The sequence below is a fragment of the Ursus americanus genome, chromosome 11 (assembly GCF_024610735.1).
Source record: "Ursus americanus isolate L20-20 chromosome 11, mUrsAme1.1.p, whole genome shotgun sequence".
Lineage (NCBI taxonomy): Eukaryota > Metazoa > Chordata > Mammalia > Carnivora > Ursidae > Ursus > Ursus americanus.
The window spans coordinates 53,975,296-53,990,976 of NC_142137.1; the positions used below are offsets into that span (position 1 = coordinate 53,975,296).

Sequence of the window (15,681 nt, forward strand, 5' to 3'; positions counted from 1 at the left end):
ATTACGTGGCTATCTGGTCATTAATTTAGCAAGTCTTCTACTGATGGAGATTTAGGGTATACTAATTTATTTAATCAGTATTCTGTTAATGAAACTTTTTTTGATTTCCTGTTTAAAGAAAAAGAACGTCAGCATTTTATTTTCTTGTCCTTACAGATACCACCTATGGGTTTTTGTTTTTGTTTTTGTCTCCATAACAAAAATTTCATTTTACATAGGTTTCTATTTTTTTTCTGTTTTATTTTCTGTCTATATCATACTGTGGGACTTTGTACTGCTTTTTATATATAAAACTATTATAGTTCAAACACTGAATAAAGTCACTCTAGTATACATTTTGAGAAAGATGGGTTTTCTTATGCAGAAGATGTCAAGTAAACATGCCCTTGGTAGCAAAACAAAGTTAAATCATACATTGAGAGGTAGTGGTGACTATCTGTCTATCTATCTGTCATCTTTGGAGAATTATTTAATATAACAATACAGTCTTGAAGGGTCTAGAGTAAGAAAAGTACTATTTTCAATACACTTTAAAACAAGTTGACCACAGGAAACAATAGTATGTAAATAACAGTTCTATTGTAAAATTGAGGGGAAGAGCAACATTCTCTAATAGAAGTCAACGAAAAATGCTGCTGTTAACTTTTTGGATTGACACATTGAAGTCAGTAACTAATTCAAACACTGGGTGATATGTTTCATTTCCAAATGGAGAGCAGCTTTATAGAAAGAATACGCAAATAATGAGTCATGGAACTTTACATCAAAAACTAGGGATGTACTGTATGGTGACTAACAGAATATAATAAAAAATATTATTAAAAAAAAAGAAAGAGCCTATTCTTGCAACCCATTTACTTTCAAACATTCTTCTTTTTGTTTTAAGTCAGAATGATTTCAAGAGATAAAATTCTGAATTTTCATTCTCAAATAAGCCACTACTAATATTATTAATCTGGGAAATTAACATTCACTGGAGAGACTGTACCTTAGGCAGCATATAATTTTACATTTATATTATTACATGCATAGCTTTCAACGTAGCTTCATTTTCATCTGAAGCTAAACTTTACTGGACACTTTTCATTTAAGGTGCAAGATACCAAAACAGATGCTTGATACTAGAGAAAACATAAGTGGTGTCCCTAATTTGTATTATTGCTGTTTATAATTTTAAAATAATTTAATACTTTTTGTGAGCACTTCATAGGGTTTACATTCAATTTTAGGAATGCTTGCAAGGAAAGCTAACTGTGTGTATGAAATAAGACCTAAAAAACCCTTTGGAGGTGACACGGAAGTAGGAGGATTTCATATCTGTAAAGAAATCCCACTTGTGATCGTATTGGACAATGCATCATGGAAGGTTGTTATTTATATTGAGAGAGCCATAGTCCATTGCTTCTTTAAAAAGTCTGGTGGTGAGACCCATAAGACTGTTAAATAGCCACATAATAATTAACATAGTTCCCAATAATGTTGAACTCCTTTTGTTTTTTTTAAATGTTTGTATAGTTAATTTGTAATTTTTCTTACTAATATCCTAATGAGGTGATACTTACTAGAAAAAACATGTGTTATTGTACCACAGTGTTTGTTGAATGAAGAATATGGAAGGTGTTTATGTGCTTATCCTCTTGTGCAGCACTCAGTGTTATGGCTAATTTGAAGAATCACTAGAGTGGGACCATTATAATAGGGGCTAAAGAAGAAAGTACAGTGTTTCCAGACAAAGAGACTTGGGTTCCAATGTGGGATCTGTTACTTCTTAGTTGGGGACATTGTGCTCTTTCCTCTTCATGAAGCTCAGGGTCTTCCTCTATAAGGGTGGGGGAGCAGATGATACGTATCTCATTAGTTGTTGTGAGATTGAAGAAACAACCTTTGTAAAGTTCTTGGCATATAATGATCCAGTGACTGTTATCTTTACCTTTCTCTCAGTCCTCTGGCTCTCTGGGATTTTCCCAGGGTCTTATTCCAATAACAACTTATCTTTTGGGAGGAAAGAAACTAGATTCAGATATTTTTTAGAAAGTATTACCAGACTCACCCTTTCCATTGTATTTTTCAGCTCAATTCAACCTTCCAAAATTGGAACTACACTGTTTATGTGGTTAATATCAGGTAAATGACAGAATTAATAATTTGAAAAATAAAAAGTAGTGTCTAGTTTAATGCTACTCTTCATCTCTCCTATTATACCCCACACACGACACCAGTACACACATACACACATGCACCATATTCATAGTCTTTCTAAAACAACTCTACGTCATTTTTTGCACAGAAATCTTCCATACTGCAGAAATTGGTTTTAACTTTTTTTTGATCGTGGATCCCAATCTTTTTAAAAAAATTAGTATGTATTCCCAAAATATATTTATGATTTTAAATAAATGTGTGTGTTATAAATATATGTTATATGTTATAAATATATCACAAATTATAAGAAGATAAATATATATAGAAGTTCTGTTAGTTTCATCTTACACCCCAGTGAACCATCGATAGCACCCCAGTTTGGAGTCCGAATTTTTTTTTTTTTTACAAGATAAGACATCTACAGTCTGCACTTAGATTTTCAAAAATATCTTTTATTATCCTATTTGAACATTTCAACTGCCTATCGAATAGTGTCATCCACATATCTGCCTCTGCACCTTCTTTTCACAGTTTTAAATTAGTTTTCAAGTGTATTTGGTTAACCCTAAGCAGATATGCTGTGAACACAAGAGATGTCATAAGTTAACACAGAAAAAGGCATCACATGTTGAATTAGCTCAAGACATACGTTCTTAAACAAACTGAAGCAGATTTCTATATATCCAATTATTTAGTATAACCAATATGCATCATGGATCTGGAAAAGAGAGCAAGAGCACGCAGCTGCCATCTTACTTGACAATGGGAACCATTCGGTCTTGGGCACATGAAAAGAACTAGAACCTCAGGACACACATTTGGAAATACTGGCATAGAATGTTCATTTTGCCTCTTTCTTTTACCTCCTTAAATTTTGTTGTGAATAATGTGGCAGATGTGGTTGATAATGGATATATATATTTGTATTTATAGTTTTCACCTGAGCACGGGAGAGGACAAGATTAAAGTCAAGAGAAGCATTGTGAATGACCAAAGGTAACACTGACAAAGTCTTACAGAAAGTGTAACATTCTTTCTCTAGCTCTCTGTTTTGACTGGTAGAGAAATGAAAATAATGAGATAAGAGAGAGACATTTTAATCAGGTAGCACTTTTAAGTTATATCTTTGGCACTAGTGCACTAATTTTTTTTTTATCTTGTAGTTAAAACCATCAAATAGTAGAGAGGATAGAATGTACATCCAATGTAAAATAATTCAGAAGTAGAACATTTAGAATCTATGAGTTACTATTTTTAGTATTTTTCATTTATTTATAACCCATTACCTCTTAATTGAAATTTTGGAAAGAGTGTCAAAGAAAAAAAAAATAGTTACAACTTTAAGTAAGGTAGTTATGTACAGTAGCTTATACTAATATGGATAATAGCTAATTTTTGGAAATCTCTTTTAAAATTTATATCAAGACTATGACTTAAGCAGATAGGTAATTTAACAGATACAGAATCAGTTGGCATGTAGAGGCCAGCTGTTCAGAGTGCTGTATAATTAAAAACAACTTAAATTCCTAAATGAAATAAATTTAGTTGTGTTCAGGTAGTCGATTACATTTCCAAAGAAGAGGAAAAAAAATAGTCGAAAAGCTAAAGTTCATAAGTCTTGCTCAGTTTCAGTTGACTGAATTGATTTTACAGATTTACAACCATAACAATGGAATATACTTCTTTTCAGGTGATATATTCTTACTAGGAGAAGATAAAAATAGAATTTCGTATTGGAGCTGACCAGAGAGTTTCTTCTTATTTTTTTCTTTTTCTGTTTAATATTAGAAAAGCAGATGTGTTTAAGTTATAATTGAAACTTTTCATTTTGGTATATGTGCAACAGACTGGTTTGAGCCATCTGATGAGGGAAACTTGTTTTTATCTTCATTGTTCTTTTTCCTTTATGATCTGAAGAACAGAATAATTATTTTAATACTATATTCTTGATGGTGATGGGACTTTCCTATTTAGCCAAATGATTTTTTCTCCAACCTGTACTGCTAGATCATGTTGAGCTTTGAAAAAGGGTTCAGAGATCTGGATCCCTTTGCTGGACACTTTGTCTAACAATTGAGGAAGCCCTAGTTTAGGGTGTCACCAACCGTGAATCCTCTTTAGGAAGTCAGCATGCCCTTTTTAGTGGACTTCCTGTGATTCTTCCACTACCCAGTATAGTAAAGTCAGCCATCATTAGTGTATGTCAGTACCTCAGAAACTCTTGCTGGAAAAACATTTAATTTAATGGAATCTCAGTTTTCTGTCAAACCAACAGGTAACTTCACAAAAAATTATAAGGAGAGGGAACCAAGACCATGTATATGGGAAAGTCCACATGTTTAGTTTTTCTTTGGTATGAATCTTTGTTTCAAAATTTTTTGAAATTGTTTAAAAAATCTATTGTTTAAAAATGTTCAATCATTTTAAAATTGTTTTAAAATGTATTCTTACAGTCTTTCCCCTTTCTTTTCTCTACTGCTCTTATGCTCATTGATGAACCTTTGCAGTCCCTCATAGTTTTTCTCAAAACCACAGTCTACTAGTTTTACACACAAACTTTTTTCCAAACTTTTTCTTTCAATTTGGTCATAACACTTAACATAGACCATAACCTCAGATAATGCTATCATCCTCTATTGCCTAGGCAGACAGGAAACCAAAGCCGCAGAGATGGGTTTATTCAAATAAAGGGTGATTGATGATAACAACTGATGGAACTTTGTGGAACCATAAACTAGTTTCAGTTTTCAGGATGAGAGAGGAAAATACAGAGATAAGACGTGTGAAAATGCATGGCCGTTCTTGGATTGCTGAATTTGGGCATTCAGTATTATCACAATGCATTGTACTCATCATGTTCTCAATATTCAAGAGAAGTAAAAGGTCATGTTCCCAACACTAAGTTCTCAGTAACTGGAGTAGCAAAGCTTATCTTCCAACAATAATTTAATCAGAGGATACTTTTCCTAAGCCATTTAAAAAATTATTAAGTTATCACAGTTCACCATTCTATTTACATCTATGTCTCGCTCAACCTGAAGTATGACTTATATGTGAACAGTGGGGAGTAGATCATTTTTGAGATAAATAGATTTTCGAACTGAATTATGAGAACAGTTCCACATTGTCTCCTTGAAATTAACACAGATATTTAGGGGGGAAAATGGAGCTCTTCTTTAATTTCACTTAACCTTGAATAGCATAGATTTCATTTAGTCTTTCTTCTTTTAGCATCACAAATATATCAATATTCGATTTCATTTTTATTGATACCTATATAATTTTATAAATACAAGATGCCATGCTCTCTACTGACAATACTTATTTCAAAAGCAGCGCTACTACCTTGACTTTGGCATGTTTTGATTTCTGCTGTTGACTATAGCTATGATTACAGTGGAACAGATAATTATATTATTTCAAAATGTAAAACCAAAAGTTTTGATGGGGCTTTTAGGATACATCTCTGCTTCTCATAGAAATATTTTCTTTTTAAAGACACTCAAGGTCAGACAGCCTGTAAACTCCTTCTGTAATATGCTAGGCCAATCACCATGTATATTTTAAGTATTTAAATTGTAACACATTTTTAAACAATGACACCCTTAATAATTTTAAAGTCAAATGATCAGTTTAGTCAGATTCGTTGGAATTTAATTTTTCTAAAACACTTTATTTTTGGCTCCAAAGAAATAATGATGAATTAAGTACAGGTTTGACCCTTTCTTGCCTGTATGCTATAAATATTACTTAAAATATTTCCTAAAAGAAATGAGGTGATAATGATATGATATGATAGAATTACACATGCGATATTCTATTCATACTGAGATATTTTTAACATTACAATTTATGCAGCCACAGGAGTCTCTGAGTTCCTTGGCCTATTTCTCCTGTCTCAACACTTCATGGTCATCCCTCTTACTACCATAGCCAAATGTTCTGTTCCCCCCCCCCCAAAATCAACCAACCAGTCAGCAATTCCACCAATTTTATATCTGAAACATTTTTCTAGGTTGGTGATTTGGGCCCTTCTAGTTTACAATGCTACCAACAATCCCAATTTAGAAGGAAAAGACATTCAACAGAAGCTCTTAAAAAATAACGAGTCCCTGGATGAGGGCTTGAGGCTATATGCAGTGAGTGTGAAGCAACTGGGTAAGTGCCTTTAATTTTTTATATGTATTTTATCTAACTATTCAGGTTTAATTGAAGCAGCAACAACAATATTCTTCCTCTGTGCCTTGTTTGCTTATATAAAACTATTTTTTCTGATGATGCGATTCACCATGTTGGTGGCATAGTAACACATGGTGACATGGTTAGCATAAAGATATCAGCACCTATGAGTCAAGGGAATGAAAGAGGCAGAGGAGAGTTTAGACTTTATTTGGGGGACATATTCTGGAAAAACTAAGAACATGAGCAAAGTGCCAGGATCTCCTTGACCAGAATTGGCTTCAGCTTCAGGAGTAAAGAGTGTGTTATGTGGACATATGAGAGGTAAATCTTAGAAAAGGCAATTTCTTATTAGAAAACATCTCCTTCTCTTATGCTTTCTGTCCTCATTAATGTTAGCCTTGTCTTCACAGGAATAGGCCAGAAATCTGGGAGTTATCCAGGATTTAGTCATTTCTTACCTAGACAGCCATTCACATGCTGAGCTCCATCCACACACGTGGTACTGCGTGCACCTCCCCAGACACGCCGCCCTCCTTTATGCCTTTCTATGTCTTGCCCCCCCTGCTCTTCTGTACTCCCACCATCCACCTGCTTATCACATCACTGTTTTAAAGACCACCCAAAGTCCTCTTTCCTATGATGTGCTGGATGATGTCATCATACATAAATAGGAGTCAGTGCCTTTGAGCCTCCACTTCATGCTTTCCAGATACTTAGAGCACCGTACAAATTAGTTAAGACCATAATATTTGACTGGATTTACTTATGTTCTTATGGATATTTTCTTTAAACAGGAATCTCCTCTGGCTTGAGAACACCTTTTTTTTTTTTTTTTTTAACACCCCACTTCCCACCTCCCCTATGAGCACCCAGCACATTCCCTATCACTTAAATACTTGAAAAAATAAATGAATGAGATTAGATGGAAATATTTTAGAAAAATTAATGATCACAAATGTGGACAACAAAAAGTGAACCTATTATTCTAATGGTATATGATTACGTTATGATTAAGCGCATTCATAGAGATCAAGAGAGAAGAAAACTGACACTTCTCCTTATACACACACAGGAGGCTAAAGGGAGGGAAGCAAGTATTCCTCAGTTTCTAAGAGGCTGATTCCACCTGAGGCCAGAATCCGAGTGTAATAAAGAAGCAGGCATCCCTGCTTCGATGAGAAACTACTCATATGTAACGTGTCCACTTACACAACTACAGAGAACTCATAGAGGTGGCGGAATGCAAATCATCATTATGGACGTCATCATCATGAAGGGTTTCTGAGCCTCTGTGGGAAGGTGCTTGCTTATTAACAAATGGGGCTTCTTGAGGCTGGGGAGAGTACCCGTGCTACCTTTCACACATGAGTCTCCATGAGGAGGAGCTTGATGAATGGTGCACTGTATGTGACGGATGCTCTGGGGGGGGCGGCCAGCTTCATCTCTGTGCTAGGAGGCTGCGGAATCCCAGAAAACTCTGTGCATACCTAGACATATAATTTACATGACTTAATTTAAATTCTGTGCTTTCTTGTTTTTCTGGAAGTGGGCCTATGAGGAAAAGTTTCTACCAATCGAAAATATTAAGAACAGGGGCGCCTGTGTGGCTCAGTCGTTAAGTGTCTGCCTTCGGCTCAGGGGGTGATCCTGGCGTTCTGGGATCGAGCCCCACATTAGGCTCCTCCTCTGGGAGTCTGTTTCTTCCTCTCCTACTCTCCCTGCTTGTGTTCCCTCTCTTGCTTGCTGTCTCTCTCTCTCTCTCTCTCTGTCAAATAAATAAATAAAATCTAAAAAATATATATATTAAGAACAAACCCTGGTGATATTAAGGCTTAGAATGTAGAGGGGAAATTTCTTTAAATGTTTAGTTGGTGACTATCATACCGGTTCCCAACAGTCTGGTTTAACTTGCTGGTTTTTAGTCCTGAAATGACATAATTTTATTGTCGTTAATATATTACTTTTATTTGGATATTTTTAAAATTGTAAAATCTGAATTATTGATGTCATGACACTTGCCCAGAGAGTTTTCCAACAACAGGTGGGATGATTTGAGAATGAGGGCGGTGTGAAAGGCATGTGACGCTGGCTCACAGGTCTCTTCTTGCCATCCCCCCAGCAAGCTTCCAGGCAATAGACACTTTCAGAACAGCTGGAAATGTTTTCCATAAAATGCGCTTACAACTCAATGACAACACGAGTGATACATTGTTTTATAGCCTTTCCCCTTTGGAAAAAGATCATATTACATTTTAAATTTTTCAGGATCATCATTGTATGCAGTGTTTATTTTTTGAATAAAGCTTTATTTTACCAATTTCACCAGCCTATGATTTATATTAGAATAATGATATATGTTTCATGATTATACTCCCGTAAGTGTGTGACTTTGATTTGAATAATTTTTGTATCTGAAATGTACTAAATGTTTATTGTTCCTAATTTCCAAATGTTTACAAATTCTGGATATAAAAAACTAGTATTTTTAGTATTACATGAAATTAATACCTAAGTACCAACATCATCATTTTGCTCTCATCTTGCACTGCTAACGTCAAAGAATAGATTAACATTTCCATGCTGGCTCTTGTTTTCACATAGATTTATGTCCTGCTGATGAGGATCCCAAAGGCTTTCATTGGCCACTCATCCCACCTTCTGTCTACAACTTACCGTGTCCAGGGAAACAGGGCTTTTACGCTTCACGGACATGGTAATGCTTTTATTGAACCTTGTCAGTAAAGCTCCGCGTTATCTACCCTCCTGGGTTACACAGGCTGCAGGATAGTTCCCATGCATTGTATATTGATTGGAAAGAAGGGCAGGAAAGTCTGTGAACACCTAAATCACACACTTCACAGAGGGTAAAGAGGCAGGTAGGTTACCCAGAAAAGCCTTTTTACTCCAAGCACCATGCTAATTTAGCGTTCTCCAAAGAAAGATGGGGAAATCTGGAAACCACAAGGTGACTCTAGAGCAAAGTATGTGGGTAAACGGTGCTAACTCCCAGCTGTGGAACATGCATCTGAAATTCCAGAACTTTTAAACAATTGGGAATGGTTATTGTTGGAGTGAAAAGAGGCAGAAAAAGAGGGAATAAATTCAGGATCCAGGTTAGGGCAGGCTGCTAATGCAGACGGGTAGGGTGTAGATTTTTCTGAAGTGTTTTACAGAAATCTGAGACAGGTCAACTGCTGAGGATTCACTGAATACTAAGTCAGACCAGTTCTTCACCCTGCACCTCACCCCCAGTTAGAATTTTCTCACAGGGGTGGAGGGGGGGGCGTCAGAAATGGAAACTGCCCAAACTTTGCACATCCTGCCATTTGACTTTCGGTAGGAAGGAAAGAAGGGGCTTTAGAGAGTCACTGAGCCTAGTTTGAAACAAGGCTGTACCTCTTCCTGGCTGTGAGACTTAGGAATATTCTTTGCCTTCTCTAAGTCTTTTTCCTCACCTACACGGTGTGGATTATAATCCACTTTACAGAGTTATGTGAAATCAAAGTCAGATTTTATCAAAGTTCTTAAAGAGTTATTTGTCCCATGTTACCGAATATGCCTTTAACCTTAGTAACTGAATATATCCTAGCTTAGGACACACATTATTTCTAGTAATGTGTTTCCAGGATGCATGGCACCTGATTTTTTTCTAATAAGAATTCTTAGTGGGAGTTTTATTTCAATGTATTACAATTTTATTTTCAAATGAAATTTACCTAGATATCAAGGCAAATTCTCAAACTTATTATTAACCAGTTTTGTCAGTTAAAATGTCATTTATGCCAAATATTTGAAATATCTCGTTTTGTTCCAGTAATCGGGACCCTGCCAACACATCTGTAGCCTACTGGGGGCTTCCTGATCTCTCCAATTGTTCGAGTAAGTGAGCAATTTTTCTTCAGTTCTCACAGGCAAAATGAAATGACTTCTTACTTCATAGTTTTGTCCTCTTCAGATATATTCTTCTGTTGTATGATAACCATTGTAATAATAAAAGCTAAGCAAATGATTTTTTTCACTTAAGGTAGAAAATTCTGTTTTTCCTGATTCTAACTTTTTGTCCTGTTTATTCTGTTAGAGATTAAAAATAGACAACTTTAGAGAACATGTAACATATGTATTGATATTTGTGTCAGTCTTTTATAGTTGTGTATTATTTTCTTTAAAGATTTTATTTATTATTTATTTGAGAGAGGAGAGCATGAGCTGGGGGGGACAGGCAGAGGGAGAAGCAGACTCCCCACTGAGCAGGGAACCCGCTGCTGGTAGATCCTAAGACCCTGAGATCAGGACCTGAGCCGAAGGCAGAGGCTTAACCAACTGAGCCACCCCGAGGCCCCTAGTTGTCTATTATTTTTAAGCAGCAGATATGCACTTATTTTTTGTGATTCTAGGTACATTTCTCTTAGAACTATATATGAATATTGGTCCCTCCAAAGTTGGGACTACGAAGTGAAATATCATAGTATGTTTTGGATTCCTGAAATGTTCAAAATTTTGTTGTTTTTTTCGGTCTTTTTTTAGACGAAGCAAATGAAGTGGCCAACCAGATTTTAAATTTAACTGGTGATGGGCAGACCTTAAGCTCAGCCAATATTACCAGCATTGTAGAACAGGTCAAAAGGATTGTGAATAAAGAAGAAAACATTGATATAACGCTTGGTTCAACTTTAATGAATATATTTTCCAATATCTTAACCAGTCCAGACAGTGACTTGCTTGAGTCTTCTTCTGAGTAAGTATTTTTTTTTCCTTCTGGAGAGTAAAATTTGTTGGATACATGTTATGTAATTTCTCAGTTATCTGAATCCTTGGTGGCCAGCTTTCATCATTTAAAGCTCCAGAAGATCTGTGGATATTTCCCAAGATCATTCACAAAGTGACTTCAAAGTTCTCTATTTTCTTTCTTGAGAAATAAAATTTACAAAATGATTAGGATTGTCCATCTGGCAAGATAGATAAATAGCCCTAGAGAAACATAATCAATATGTCATTTCTCATCTGAAAAAATGCTAACCGGAATTAATTCACAAGATAAGCTATTATATATATTAGCATAGGGCACTTTGCTTGCAAAGGAGACACTTAGCAAACATTCAGCTCATGTCTTTTAGGCATAACTTGGTCACTGTAAATTCTGTCCTACGGACTGTGACATGACATACCATAGCTGTGTGATCGTTGTACTTCAGGAATGAAAATGCTCAGCGCATGTGAAATGTACCTGTTTTTCCACAATTAGTTTGCATCCAGTTATTTCATTTAATGTGTTAGTATTTCTTATTTCCTTCCTTTCAACCAGATTTCTTCAATGAAAATTTTATATTGTTAAAATGTATGTTTTGACTACCTTATCTACATAATAATTACAATTTTTTATAGTGTCATAGAGTCCAAAAAATGCTTTTACCTCATTATTTTCCTTTGATTCTCAATCAGTTATAGAATGGAAAAAGTATTTTTTTATATGAGGAAAGAAAGGCTGGAAGGTGAAAAACAGTATTTGTTTAGGGTGATTTAACTGTTGGTATTCCTCAAAGTATAACGTATTCTCTTGAAGATGCATTCATCACAATGATTCTGTGTTTTAACTGATGTTGTTGTGGTTTATTGGTATTCATGTGAAGATCAGAAAATTTAAAGACGATTTTGCTTGGGTTGTATTTTGCCCTGTTGCCAATCACATGTGTACAAGTACATAAAACGTGTTACTTAACAGTGGTATTGTTATTTCTTTAGAGCTTTAAAAACAATTGACGAATTGGCCTTCAAGATAGACCTAAACAGCATATCACGCGTGAATATTACAACTCGGAATTTGGCTCTTGGAGTATCATCCCTGTCCCCAGGGACAAATGAAATTTCAAATTTTAGCATCAGTCTTCCAAGCAATAATGAATCCTATTTCCAGGTAATGAGCCAGTGGTTTCTTTAGTTTTAATTAATTAGACCAAGAAAAGCTATCTGATCACTTGCCAGTTTCTACCTGAAGTTCTTGGTCGGCAGGGTGGTGGGCAGGTAGGTCAGGACACTGGCTAAGCTTAATAGTAGCAGTAGCTGCAGGTACGTGGACACTGAAAGCAGGTGTCCTTTTAGCACCTGTGTTCTGAAGGTGGCCAGCTTACGTTCTACAAGAGGTGATAGTGGAACTAAGTGTTCAGCCGGGAGTGGGAAACCCCTCTTGAGGGTGGTGGGAGGGCATCCGCTCAGTCAGAAGAAAGGGCTTTATTCAGGGCCTGGTGGGGGAAGAAGCGTCATGCATTCAACCATGCCAGTTTTGTCAAACTGCATTAAATCACCTGGAGGACTTGACAGAACAGATTGCAGGCTCGCATCCCCAGAGATTCTAATTTAGTAGGTCCTGGGTGGATCTCCAAAGTTTGCACTTGGAACAGGTTCCCGGGCATTGCCGATGGTGCCAGTCTTTGAATGGCGCTCTGAGAGCCAGTGGCGTGAAGCCTGGGAGGGGTACACAGTGCTGAGGCTGGACAGGCTAATGGAGAGCCTCTCTGCCCTGTGCAAGTGGCCCTTCAGCAAATGATTTTCAGGTTCCTACTGTGCATTAGTGTTAGCCACGTGGGCAACTGAGATGAGCACAACATCGTCCTGGACATGGGAGGGCACACGGTGGCGCGTACTGCTTCTCCCCTGTGGAGACACACCAAGATAGAATATTTAAAAATCTGGATAAAAGGAAGGACGTTTTTCTGCTTGAGAGTAGGGGCTCTTTTGGATATTTCTGTTTCACATTTAAGACTGAAAACTTGGTCAGCCTTGGTCTCATTCCGAATCCATTTGCGGGAAGACACGTTTTGGCCTGGTGTGTGGGTTCAGGGAAAATGATATCCAAGAGTATTAATAAAACTTCCACTGCTTCCTCTGTGCAGACATACTCAGTCTTAGCAATCAGGTTTTTTTTCCCTTTTCTGTAGTTATCTTTCACTTGGTGTTTTGAGAAAAGCTCAAAATTTATTAAGTGTAAATCTCACTCTTAATACTTGAAGATGTTCACTGATTTGTAGATTTCTCAATTTGCCTTAAAATCAGTGCATCTTCTGTGTTTCCACATTTGCAAAACTCAGATGAGATCCAGGCTTTTGTCTGTAGGGATTCATTCAGGAGGGCAGGGACTCCAGTGGAGGGAAGCACTGGCCCGAGCCAGTTAGCCCTTCTCCTGCCTCGTTCAGTACCTGGAGTAGTTATCATTGTAATTTGTCATTACTCAACCCGTGTATCTCTCTGTGTGTGACAGATGGATTTTGAGAGTGGACAAATGGATCCATTGGCTTCTGTAATTTTGCCTCCAAACTTACTTGAGAATTTAAGTCAGGAAGATTCTGTATTGGTTAAAAGAGCACAGTTTACTTTCTTCAATAAAACTGGGCTTTTCCAGGTAAGGGTTCATTAAATTATTTTTCAATTGCAAATTGAGTTTCTTTGCTCAAAAGGAAAACAATAAAAGTTTGGATTCCTTGAAACTATATCAAGAGGCATAGAGAAATTAACCTACTGTATCTTCAAAAATGAAAAATTTTAACATAATTAGCTAAGCATTTTGTTTCAGGTGATTATATGCTTATTACAGGATATGTTCATTTAGGCTTTTTAAATAAATCAAATGTTAGATTAAGACTTGCATGGCACAATTAGGAATGGAATTTGTGGAGAAGGGACTATTTATTATTCCTTTTGTTAAACATTTTATGCTCTCCAGCAATTTAGACCTTCAGAGTCAAAGAAATTGTGTGCCAAAGGAAAGGTTTGGTTTTTGTGTCTGTTTTTTTAAATTCAGCAGGAAGCACTGTTTACATAATGAGCAGCATTCTTGGCTTTAATCAGTTTTCCCATTAATATTTCAAATGACCTTTGGCCTTCACACATCCCCAGAGTGGGGTGGCATTGTGCTGAGCACATATTGTCATTTTTATTGGCATCATTTCTAGACACTAGAAAGTTCACTGCCAGCAAACACGGGTGACCTCTGGTTGCCTTTGAAAGTGCAACCTGATGCAGAGTAGTTTCACTGAGCCCTTTTTAAAAAATAAAAGTTATCTATTAAATTAAAGATACCAGTATATATTAAACAATGCCATCAGGGTAAGAGAAAACAGCCAAGTCTCAAGGCCAATAGAATTGCTTCCAACTGTCATGTACAGAGGCTTGGCAATAAAAGTTACAGATAAGAGAAAGAAATACCATGAAATCATTTACAATAATTCTAAAATTTTAAAATTTTTTCAGTAAATGTTTTAGCAGCAAGCTATATAAAAATTTTGAGTAAATTAAGAATGTAATTAATTATTTTGAAGGCTTTAATAGATATGAACAGATAAAACTGCATTTATTAAATTTATCTGAGGCTTATAACGCCACCTTTAGAAATAAAAAATGCAGTATGTGTCACAAAAATGTGATGGGTGGTGGAGGAGGCTCTCTTCAGAGGAGAGGTTGAGCCCAGAGAGAGGGGTTCGGGAGAAAGGTTAAAACTGTTAAGATTCTGTCACCGTTTCATTTTGAGTCTGTCTTCTGCACGCTACCTTTCCCTTTTCCCTTGGCATCTTCCAATCAACATATTATTGAGAAACATGTATTTGGTTTTTAAAGTAAATTGATAGCAGAGTCCAAAGATTTCAAGGGTTCTCTGGTACTCCCCTAACATAGCGAACAAGATCTGAGTCTGTTTTAAAGAAAAGACAAGAAAGACCAACTTTACTGAGCACAATCACATAAAAGTAATAAAAAACCATATTCTGAATGCTGAGATTTATTTGGCATGGAAGAAATCCTGTAATTATTCCCAAACAACTGATGTACAAGCTGCAAGAGAGCAATACAGGAGGTTTGACAAGAAAACCACGAGGGGAGGAGGACTAAGAGACACTCTTGCTGAGAGACGCGCTGTTGGCCCCAGCCCTTGCAGCGTGGACTCACTGCTTTGACTTCCTGATGGTGGCGCGTATGCGATCAGAGGGTGGCGCGTATGCGATCAGAGAAGGTACAAGTTCTGGATGGGGGCACTTGGGTGGCGCAGCTAGTTAAGTGACCCCGAGTTTTGGCTCAGGTCATGATCTCTGAGTCGTGAGATTGAGCCCGTCCTCCTCGCTTCCACGCTCAGTATAGAGTCTGCATAAGCCTCTCTCCCTCTGCCCCCACACCCACTCGCTTTCTTTCGTAAATAAATGAATCTGAAAAAAAAAAAAAGTTTTTTGGGGGGGAATGGATGGGACCTTGGCAGTGGATGGGACCTTCCTCTGGTAGAATTCCATTTAGTTGTAAGTTACTAAACACGTCAGGCTGTTGGCAAATATGTGAAACAGGAATTGTTTTTTCTGTTTGTTTTTTTTTTTCACACCGTAT

General features: G+C 36.6%; 1 protein-coding gene across 4 annotated transcripts in view; it reads left to right on the forward strand.

Moving 5' to 3' along the window:
* Window positions 1-15,681, forward strand: part of ADGRG6 (adhesion G protein-coupled receptor G6) — a 133,608-nt gene that overhangs the window by 84,527 nt on the left and 33,400 nt on the right. For all 4 annotated transcript variants that reach the window (XM_087865529.1, XM_045810084.2, XM_045810085.2 and 1 more), the window contains 8 exons: window positions 2,072-2,124; window positions 3,076-3,138; window positions 6,158-6,300; window positions 8,926-9,037; window positions 10,139-10,203; window positions 10,849-11,059; window positions 12,064-12,235; window positions 13,577-13,717. In XM_087865529.1, the coding sequence (XP_087721655.1) occupies window positions 2,072-2,124; window positions 3,076-3,138; window positions 6,158-6,300; window positions 8,926-9,037; window positions 10,139-10,203; window positions 10,849-11,059; window positions 12,064-12,235; window positions 13,577-13,717 (960 nt within the window). The remainder of the gene's footprint in view (window positions 1-2,071; window positions 2,125-3,075; window positions 3,139-6,157; window positions 6,301-8,925; window positions 9,038-10,138; window positions 10,204-10,848; window positions 11,060-12,063; window positions 12,236-13,576; window positions 13,718-15,681) is intronic.